Source organism: Marmota marmota, unplaced genomic scaffold, assembly GCF_001458135.2.
Source record: "Marmota marmota marmota unplaced genomic scaffold, marMar, whole genome shotgun sequence".
NCBI classification, from domain to species: Eukaryota; Metazoa; Chordata; class Mammalia; order Rodentia; family Sciuridae; genus Marmota; species Marmota marmota.
In genome coordinates this window covers 10,495,130-10,506,507 of record NW_026000205.1, presented here as the reverse complement: position 1 = coordinate 10,506,507, position 11,378 = coordinate 10,495,130, and the positions used below count along the sequence as shown (strand labels likewise).

The window sequence follows — 11,378 nt, the reverse complement described above, 5'->3', positions numbered from 1 at the left end:
TTTTTTTTTTTTTTTTTCCCTGCGGGGCGTGGGGAATAGACAGAGGTTTATTTAGGAAAATTACATACACATTCAAGGAAGAATGGGAAAATTCGGGCTGTGTGAGAAGCAGCTCTGACTTGGGCCAGGGGTTGCTTTGGTATTTTTATTTTGTAACTGGAAATACCAATTCCAGCCACCTCATATTAACACTCAGGCTAGCACTCAATCTCCCAAGTAATCTCTGTTCTAATTTCATTTTAGAAACAGCAGCCATTCTAGATCCCCACTGTCCTTAGATCCTCTTCAGAATCCTTTAAGGAGGTCTGGGGTAGAGCAGTTGCTTTCCATGCGTGAGGCCGAGTGCTATCCCCAGCATCACAAAACAACACAACTATTAAAACCCCTTAGACAGTGCTTGATACAGTTAATTTAACTGTTACTCTTCTGTTGTAATTCTGTATTTTTCTTCATGGTCTAGGTCCAAAATTTACAAGTATTTTGCTACATTTGCTTTTATACATCCACATTTCCTCCTTTTGTAAATTGTTGATAATCTAGAATTGCCTATAAAGGTGATGCTTTGTAGTTTATTAATTAGCATAATAAAAAAGAGCAAGGCTAAGAAGCCTATTTTTTATTGAGAGAGAAAAGAGCCAAAAAGAGTTTCTTTAATTATTATAGAGAAAAGGATATGTGGATTCTTTATCTTAAAAGATATAGCTGACTTTCATTAAATACTTTTTAATGAAACAACTCTAAAGTGCTTTATTTGATATGTGTTACTTAGTCCACATAAGGTCAAAGGTAGAAACTATTCCAGGCGTAATGTTGCAAGCCTGTAATCACAGTGTCCTGGGAGGCTGAGGCAAGAGAATTGTGAATTCAAATCCAGCCTCAGCAATTTAGAAAGGCATAGCAACTCACTGAGACAATAAAATACAAAATAGGGCTGGGGATGTGGCTCAGGTGTGTGTGTGGGGGGGTGCCAGGGTTGTGGCTCAGTGGTTAAGTACCCGAGGAGTTCAATCCCAGCTACAAAAACAACAAAAAACCCCTATAATTATCACCATTTTATTTAGAGGGACACTAAAATATTGAAAAGTAACAGATAACATGATTAATAACTATTAGAGCTGAGGTTTTTATCCTGGGGGCGTCTGACAGCAAAGCATGTTAGTAATAGTATACCAGTATACCAAATCTCATCATTATGTATACTTAAAAAAAAAAAATACTTCTTGCTTTAGTAATCCATCACCATGTGGGGAAAAATACCAGTTTTGATGATAAAAAAGTTACGATCAAGGTATGTTCAGATAATACTGAAGCTATGACATTGCCATGGTGGTAAATGTATTTTTTAATGTAAGCTATAATTCTTACAGTTTTTATTTATGTACTTTTAGAGAAAGGGTCTGGCTATGTTGCCCAGGCTGGTCTCCAAGTCCTGGATTCAAGTGATCCTCCCACCTCAGCATCCTGATTGGTTGGGACGGAGGCCAGCTTACAATTTTTATTTTGCCGATGTTAAAAATGTGCAGGATGGGCTGGGGCTAGAGTTCATTGGCAGAACACTTGCCTAGCATGTGTGAGGCACTGGGTTCAATCCTTAGCACCACAATAAAATAAATAAATAAAAGAATTAAAAAGAATTAAAAAAAAAGGACAAGAAGCTTCAGCAGATGTAGGGCTTCATAGGCATCTTAGCCTATAAAGGACTGGTTCAGAAGCAAAATAAGCCCATTTGTCAGAAAAATGAGAAAGGAGGCAGCCTTATGTTATGTTGTACAATAGAGCGCTTGAATTTACTCCTCCTGTCTTAGAATTTGTATCCTTTGACCACCCGCCCTGGCAATGCCCTCTACCTTCATCCATATTATAACAAATGAGAGGATTTTTTTTTTTTTTTGTAGTACTGAGCATTGAACCCAGGGGTATTCTACCACTGAATGGAGGGGCAGTGGCAGTACCAGGGATTGAACTCAGGGGCACTTGGCCACTGAGCCACATCCTCAGCCCTATTTTGTATTTTATTTAGAAACACTGACTTGCTTAGTGCCTTGCTTTTGCTGAGGCTGGCTTTGAACTCTCAATCCTGCCTCACCCTTCTGAGCCACTGGGATTACAGGAATAAGCCACCATCCCCAGCCCTTTTATTTTTTAATGTTTTTATTGTTGATGGATCTTTATTTATTTTTTATTTATTTAAATGCGGTGCTGAGGATCGAACCCAGTGCCTCACACATGCTAGGCAAGTACTCTACCACTGAGCCTCAACCGCAGGCCCCTTTTATTTTTTATTTTGAGACAGGGTCTCACTGATTTGCTGACATTGGCCTCAAAATTTCAGTCTTCCTGCTTCAGCCTCCCAAGTAGCTGGAATTACAGATGTAATTACAGTTGTTACCATACCTGGCAAGATATCCTCTTTACGGTTGGATGTTATTCCATTGTGTATATATATCACATTTAAAAAAAAATCCATTCATCTGTTGATGGACACATAGGTTGATTCCATATCGTGGCTTTTGTGAAGAATGCTATAATAAACATAGGAGTATGGCTACTGCTTCAAAATGCCAGTGTCTTTTCACTATATACTCTTAGTATGATGACTTTTGGTTCTATTTTTAATTTTTAGTGGTGTCTCCATACTGCTTTCCATAATGAATGTTCCAGTTTATTTTGCCACCAGTGTGAGGGTTCTTTTTCTCTACATCCTCTCCAGTACTTCTTATCTATTATTTTTTTGTGAGGTGAGGATCTTTGTGTGTGTGTGTGTGTGTGTGTGTGTGTATGTATATATATATATATATATATATATATGTATTTCTTTTTTTTTTTTTTGGTACCAGGGATTGAACTCAAGGGCAATCGATCATTGAGGTATGGCTCCTATTTTGGATTTTATTTAGAGTCGGAATCTCACTGAGTTGCTTAGTGCCTCACTTTTGCTGAGGCTGACTTTGAACTCGTGATCCTCCTGCTCAGGCTCCCGAGCTGTAGTTGGACCAATACCTTCATTTATCCATTTATTTTTATGTGGTGCTGAGGATCGAGCCTAGTGCCTCCCACTGCTTGGTGAGGGCTTTACTACTGAGCTAAAACCCCAGCCCTTGTTTGGCCATTTATATATTTTCTTTTGAGAAATGTCTATTCATGTCTTTGCTCATTTTAAAATTTAATTGTATGTTTTCTTGCTATTGAGTCATTTGAGATCCTAGTATATTGGATATTAACACCTTATTGGGTGTACAGTTTGCAAATATTTTCTCCCATTCTGTAGGTTATCTCTTTTTAATTTTTTTTTATAGTTGTAGATGGACAGCATGCCTTTATTTCATTTGTTTATTTAATGTGTTGTTGAGGATCAAACGTGTGTCTATTAGGCCCATTTGGTCTAGAGCATAGGTTAAAGCAGATGTTTCCTTATTGATTCTCTTCCTGTCCATTTCTGAGAGCAGGATTTTGAAGTCCTCCACTACTGTAGTCCTCCACTCCCTTCAGATCTGTCAATATTTGCTTTATATATTTAGGTACTCTGATGTTGGTTGTATATATGTTTATAATTGTTACATCCTCTTGCTAAATTAACTATTTTATCACTGTATGCTGACATTCTCTGTCTTTTTGCCATTTTTTATTTTGTTTTATTTTATTTCATTTTCATGAAATATCTTTTTCCATGTCTTCATTTTCAGTTTATAAGGGTTCTTGCAAGTTAAGTAAATCTCTTTAGGCAGTATATAGTAGCATTTTGTTTTTTTAATAACTTCATCCATTGTGTGTCTTGATTTCTCTCTTTTGCTAGCTTCCTTTGTGATTAAGTCATTTTCCTCTAGTGGTATATTTTAATTCCTTGTTTTTTATATTTTGAATATCTACTCTAGATTCTTCTTCTGTGGTTACCATGAAGCTTATTTAAAAAAAAAAATCCTACAGCAGGTTATTTTAAGCTGATAACAACTTACCTTTAATCACAAAACAATCCCTCAAATCTTCACTTTTACTCTGATCCTCCCATTTTGAATTTTTGATGTTATAATTTAATGTTTTTACTGCATATCCCTGAAAATTATTGTAGCTCTTATTATTTTAATATCTTTCTTTTAACCTTCATGCTAAAGATATGATTTACATACCACCATTACAGTTTTGGAGTATTCTGAGTTTGATCTTTTTAACCAGTGAATTTTATAGTTTCAGATGTGATAAATTCCTTCAGCTTTTTTGTTTGGTACTGGGGATTGAACCCAGGAGTGCTTAACCACTGAACCCCATCCCCAGCCATTTTTGTATTTTATTTAGAGACAGGGTCTCATTAAGTTGCTTAGAGCTTCACTAAGTTGCTGAGGCTGGCTTTGACTCACCATCCTCCTGCCTCAGCCTCCTGAGCTGCTGGGACTACAGGCATGTGTCACTGCACTTGGCTTTCCCTGAGCTTGTTTGTCTGGGAAAGTCTTTATCTTGCTCTCAATTCTGAGGGATACCTATGGTGAGCATAGTGTTATTGGTTTATAGGTTTTTTTCCTTTAGCACTTTGAATATATCATCAAATCCTCTCCTGGCATGTAAGGTTTTGCTGAGAAGTCTGCTACTAGCCATATTGGAACTCCCTTATATATTATTTGCTTCTTTTTTCCTGCTGCTTTCAGTCTCCTCTCTTTGTCTTTCATTTTTGATAGTTTGATTATAGTGTTTATGGTAGTCTTGTCTGGGTTGAGTCTGGTTGGTTAATTTTGACCTTCCTATCCTAAGGTATTTACAGTTTCTTCAGGTTTGGAAAGTTTTTCTGCTACTATTTCCTTTCCCTTTCTTTCTTTCATTTTTTTTCTTTTTGTTTTGGGGTACTGGGCATTGAACTGAGGGCCTTACACTTTCTGACCATACTCTACCGCTGAGCTATGCCCCCATCCCTGTTACTTTTTGAAGTAAGCTTTCTACGTATTTCTCTCTTCCTTTAATTTCTTTGACTAAAACATTTGCTCTTCTGCTGTTATCCTATAAACCCTGTAAAGCTTTCTTTGTTCCTTTTCATTTTTCTTCTTTATCCTGTAGTTATATATTTTCAAATAACCTGTCTTTGAGTTCACAGATTCTTTCTTCTGCTTGATTAGTTCTCAGGTTGGTGCTCCTTTGTTCTATATTTTATTTCCTCCATTTTATTTTTCAGTTCCAGGATTTCTTCTTTTTAATCATTTCAAACTCTGTATTAAATCTCTCCTTTTGGTCACTTATTGTTCCTTTGTTTCATTATTGTTTCCTTGGTTGATTTGTCTCTTTTCATTTTCTTGAAGTTTGGTGTGCTTCCTTAAAACAGTTAATTTAAATTCTTTGTTAGGCATCACATCTATGTCCATTTCTTTAGGGTCAGTCATTGGTTCTTTATTTTGACACATTGGTAATGTCCTGTTTCCTTGGTTGTTCTTGATTCTTATTTCCATCTGTCAGTGTCTGCATTTGAAGAAGTAGGTACTTATTCTAGTCTTGAGAGATGGCCCTTCAATAGTTAGCCCATCTGGAGATTTGGTGTGTCTGTTGTGATCTCAGCCTCAGCCACTACAGTGGGCATGGAGCTTGGATGTGCCAGAAGCCTGGAGCTTCTGTGCCTGGCCCAGTGTTGGGATATGCCAGAAACTACTATGCTTGTAGCGGCATTGCCCACATCTGAAGCTTCAGGCTACCGGTGCTAGCACTATGCCAGGGTACATTAGAAGTCTGGAGCCTGCTGTGGCTGTCATGGCACTGTGGCTTTCTTGAAGTGAGAGGCCACTGAGTCCGCCTGCTGCTGAGGGATATGCAGAGTCTGGGCCCATTGATGTTGTGCTGATGGTGGTACAGGCTGAAGATCATGTCCACCCGGTAAGCCTGAAACCATTGCTGGTTTTATTGTAGTTGGATTCCAAGGCATAGTTCAGTGCTTATTTTTTCTTTTTCTTTCCCCCAGGGGGATAATATCTCTCTGTGCCATATAACTTGGAGTTGGGGAAGGGGAAACACAAGTGATGTAAAACTATCCTTGCTGCCTTATTCATTGTGTCTTTTCTTATTGTTGAGCTACAACCAATTATGGTGATTTAGCTCATGGTTTCCTAGCGTATGTGAAAGTATTTTTATTTGTATATAGTTGTTCTAATTGATGTTTCTGTAGATTGCTAGAGAGACATGCTGGGCCATCTTGTGAATTGAAGTTTTGTGGGTTTTTTCCTTTCTTTCTTTCTTTTTTCTTTTTTTAGGGAAATGTTCATGCTCAGACTTCTCTGAGTGAAGTAGAAATCCTGTCCATCAGAACCCAAAACCAAAGTTGAAAGAGAATTGCATTTTAGTTAGAGAATGTGCATTCAAAACAAACATCTTCCACTTGACTGGTTTGACTTCTGAGCAAAAGTATGCCGAAAGGCGAAAACTACATTGTGTCATGATACTGAGGATTAATTTACAAATATTTATGAAGTACCCATCACATAGATTCTCAATGAAAAAATGATGTTGGCTAACTGTAGGAATCATGATTCTTCTCCTCCCCAGTCTGGATACTTAAACGGATGTCCTTATTGGGAAACTGGAGTGATGAGTTGTCCTTGCTAGGGAAAGGAAGTGCAGTCTTATAATGGAAGCAGCTGCCAGGTTCAATCTGTGTGATTTTTTTAGTCTTTTCTCTTTAGGAAGTTCTAGTCCAATTTTGGGACCAGATTCACATTGCTGAATGGAGATCAGAAATCCTCCTGTAGAAGTATCTGGACTTCTATACCAAGTCCATCATCATTCATTTGGATCTTTTTCAAGGCTTATATTTCATCAAACTCCCCATATTCTCCTCTAGTTTTGTGTGGCTATGGGGTATGTCTGGGTATAGTATGGGAAGTTGTTGGAAGTTGGAATGGAAGAGGAAAAAAAATGTTCATATTAAAATAAGTTATTTGGAACGATCTTGCTTTCCACATAAATATTTAAAGTTTAAATTTTAAGGTAGTTTTATGAAATATTTTATAAATATATGCAATGAATGAGCATTTAATTTTTTGTTTATGTGAATCATTCATTAATGTTCCTTCTTTTCTTGTAGTTCACACTTTTATTTTAATAAATATTATTTTGAGTTAAGTAATTAAAAAAAAATAAGTTATTTGGTCTGGTCTTATAGCTTCTTTTTCTTCTTCCAGCTCTGGTTTGTTTTGATTCTGGAATTCTCCAACAGAAATATATTGAAAAGGACTAAATCAATTCTTGCAGTTCTAAAACCATGGCCCATGTAAGTTAATGTTTCTCTTTCCTTTTTGAAACATCAGATTTCCATATTATTTCTAGAGTGATCATTCTAGATCAATTTCTAGATCATCTGTACATATTCATTTCTTTTTCTGAATCTTCTGATTTAACAGAACTCCATCCAAGAACCTGCTCCAATTTCTCTCATTCCTGAGAGGACTGGGTCAGAGAACCCACCCATGCCTTCCCTTCTTCACTAGTGTTGACCATCACCCATCTTCAGAACCTTCTGCCAAAAGCAAAAGTGAAATGCCTTGAGAAAATATAGACTTTATCTGCAGAATGTCCCTCTTTTAACATTTTCCAATGGAATGACTTTTGATTTTAATTCTTAAACTTCAGAAAAAATGTATTTCCCTTAATACAATGATTTTTGATCTATTTATATAGAAAAACTTATGTCCCTGGTTTGTGGCATTTTCAAAAAGTAAGGCTGTTTCATGGAATTTAGCATATAAACAGAGAAGCATAAAAATATTAAGTGTTGAACTGAATGAATTTTCTTAAATTGAGTACATTTATGGTTCCAGATCAAGAAAGGAGTATTACTAGCACCTCAGATGCCCCTCTTTCAGTCACTCCTTATATAACCACTATCCTGACTTTGAACATCACAAATTAGTTGTGCTTATATTTAGAACTATAAATGGAATCATATAGTTCATTAGTATTTTTTAAAATACTAATCTTTTAAAACAAAAACAGTGTCCTGGAAGAGTCTAGTTGTATTCCACATGTAATTGTTAGACCACCAGAATCACCTATAGATGTTTTAAAATATATGTGTCTTGGGGCTGGGGATGTGGCTCAAGTGGTAGTGCGCTCGCCTGGCATGCGTGTGGCCTAGGTTCTATCCTCAGCACCACATACAAACAAAGATGTTGTGTCCACCGAAAACTAAAAAAATAAATATTAAAAAAATTCTCTCTCTCTCTCTCTCTCTCTCTCTCTAATAAAGAAAAAAATATATATGTGTCATTAAAGGAAATGTGTATATCTGGTGCTGCTGGTGGTAAAGTAGGCACCTGAGCATCAGATAAATGTGGGTCATTCCTACTATTATGTCCTTGTTGGAAATTTTTTTCATAGTGTATTGCACATGTTAAGCTCTTGGTGTTTTTCTAGCATAAAATTAGTTTTTTAAAGATTGGAAACGATTGAAGAAAATTGTGGAGAAAGATGCAAAGCAAATGAGAAATATTAATATTAATTAATTTAGTAAAAAAGTCTAAAATGATATATATGCTCTGACCCACTGTATATTACAATTCTGTGTTGGAGGAAAATCTTGTGAAGCTAATTGGAAGGTTGAAATTAACATATAATGTATTATTAATCTCTAATTTAAAATGATGAAAAAAATAGGTATCTGGTAATATATTAGAATGCCTGATTTTTAGGAATGGATTATTGATAGTGTTTTGAATATTCCTTGAATATCTGTGGTTTGATGAAAGAGAGAATTTGTACCTATTTGATTTTTTATGGGAAAAACTCTAAACTCCTCCACCAAGCTGAATTTTTAAGTTATATAAGTTAGGATTTAAACATTGACTGATCTCAATTTCTGTATGTGTTGAGATCTTTTAAGATTGGATGGGTTGGATAGGGATGTAATTGAGACCTTATATGGTAGGACCTAAAATGTTGTGTACTGTCTTTTTTTCTTTTTTCTTTTCTTTTCTTTTTCTTTTTTTGGTGGTAGTGCTAGGGATTGAACCCATGGCTTGGAGCATGGAAGGCAAGTGCTCTACCACTGAGCTACACCCCAGCCCCAGCCCTGCATGTGCTGTCTTGACATCTTTGTCAAGTTTTCAAAGGTTTAACCATGAGTGCCCTGCTCACACCAGATATGCCCGTTTAACCAGTGGAAAAGTCTTCCTTCCTAGCTAGTTCCTCTATCAGCTGGACAAGTTATACCCCTTGTTGTCTTCAGATTTCTCCTCCTGGCTGCCCATGGAATTATTCAGACAAGCCAGTCACATTCTCCTATGGAACCAGAGAACACCTCATCCTCTTTAAAAGCCTAGCTTCCTCCCATTGCCCCTGTTGTTCTCTTTATTTCTGAATGTAACCCCTGTGGCCCTCTATGATGTGTGACATCTTCCCTCAGACTATGAGTATATATGAATAATAAATTGGAGTCAGTCTCATCTGTCTAGCCTCTGCTTGTTTGTCTATCTAGTGCTTTTTTAAGGTAGATCACCTCTCATCACTAGGGTGAGTGGATGGTGAATGAAACAGGGCTGCAAATAGAAAGATCAAGAATCACTTCTGATGACTTTCTCCCGGAAAGAATAATGTCAGGAACAAAGTCATTGAGTATTTTCATAGGATGTGCTGATCTAGATCAGAATTTTTCAACATTGGAACTATTGACATTTTGAGGCAAGAGAATCCTTTATTTTAAAGGATTATTCTGTATATTGTAGGTTGTCTTACAATATTCCTGGCATTTACCCACTGTGTGTCAGTAACGTCACATCCCTTCCTCTGAGTTGTGACAAAAAAAATTGTCTCCAGATATGGCCAGGTGTGTGTGTGTGTGTGTGTGTGTGTGTGTATTTATTTATTTATTTTTTAGTTGTAGTTGGACACAATACCTTTATTTCACTTATTTATTTTTTGTGTGGTGCTGAGGATCAAACCCAGGGTCTCGCCTGTGCGAGGCGAGCGCTCTACCACTGAGCCACAACCCCAGCCCTATCTTTTTTTTTTTTAAGTATTTATTTTTTAGTTATAGGTGAACACAAAGTCTTTATTTTAATTTATGTGTTGCTGAGAATCGAACCCATGCCTCATGCATGCTAGGAAAACACTCTACCTCTGAGCCACAACCCCAGCCCTGGCCAGATGTCTTTTGGGTAACAAAATCACTCCTTGTGGTGGGGCTGGGGTTGTGGCTCAGTGGTAGAGTGCTCACCTAGCACATGCGAGGCCCTGGGTTCGATCCTCAGCACCACATAAAAATAAATAAAGATATTGTGTCCAACTAAAAAATAAATATTAAAAAAAAATCACTCCTTGTTGAAAACCACCAGTCTGTAGTGTTCTCTTTACCATATCTTTATGATTCAGAATTCTGTAACTCAGGAACAAAAAAGATGCTCAGTGAGAGCTTATAGTAAAGAATAAGAAGGTTATTCAAATGCATAAATATTAGATGTTATAGATAATAAAAGAAGACTTTTGAGATTACATTGAATTCAAACATCTGAATTTTAAAAAGAGAACCAAATATATTCAAAATGAGGACTACTAGGTAACAAATTTTGAAAAGTTTACTTAAGAATTGGTTGGAACATGGGGAAAAGGTTTTAATAAAATCTGACTTTGTGTGAACTTGAGGCTTCTTAGAGATTTTAAAGTACATTTGGGAGAAATTTTGTCAGTCTTTTTTTCATAATCATTAAAGGGATAAGAGGGTAGAAGACCTCATTCATATTTCTTTAGAATTTATAAGAGGGTAGAAGACCTCATTCATATTTCTTTAGAATTTGTATGCATAATTTAGTCTGACATTTTTTTTTGGTTATTTGTTCATTTCCAGATATGTTTGGATAAAAATTTTTTCTGTAGCCACAGCATTATTCAAGAACATATAGACACTGCTTTAGAGATGCTAATTTTCTTGCTGTCCCCTACTTACATCATAAGTTTTCAGCCTTGTGCTATGTACATGCTATGTAGTTCTCAGTGTACCATGTAATCATCAGTCTTTTCTCTTTTCATTTAAAGAATACTTAATCTATTTCCACAAGTAATCCATGAGTTTATATTTCAGGGTTCAGTGACATTCAGGGATGTGGCCATAGACTTTTCACAGGAAGAATGGGAATTCCTGGACTCTGCTCAGAGGGACTTATATAGGGACGTAATGTGGGAGAACTACAACAACTTCCTCTCACTAGGTAAGAGTATCCCAAAGGAAATTAACTTTTTTTACTCTCTATTTCAGGACATATTTTGAAAATCTAGCTATATTTTTTACTGTCTGTTTTTAAAAAGAATGGTTTAGGATTTGTTAAATTGGAAATGAGCCCCTTCATTTAACATGAAATCATTCTCAGCCTGCTGTGTTTTTCACACTTTCTTCAGACTCTAATTCTTGGTGTCCTTAGTATTCC

The 11,378-nt window shown here is 36.4% G+C and overlaps 1 protein-coding gene across 5 annotated transcripts in view; it reads left to right on the top strand.

Annotated features, from left to right (window-relative positions):
• Zfp14 (ZFP14 zinc finger protein) overlaps window positions 1–11,378 on the top strand; it is a 42,296-nt gene that overhangs the window by 19,370 nt on the left and 11,548 nt on the right. For all 5 annotated transcript variants that reach the window (XM_048791162.1, XM_048791159.1, XM_015497172.2 and 2 more), the window contains exons 2-3: window positions 7,146–7,234; window positions 11,036–11,162. In XM_048791162.1, coding sequence (XP_048647119.1) covers window positions 7,226–7,234; window positions 11,036–11,162 — 136 coding nt within the window. In that variant the 5' untranslated portion in view covers window positions 7,146–7,225. The remainder of the gene's footprint in view (window positions 1–7,145; window positions 7,235–11,035; window positions 11,163–11,378) is intronic.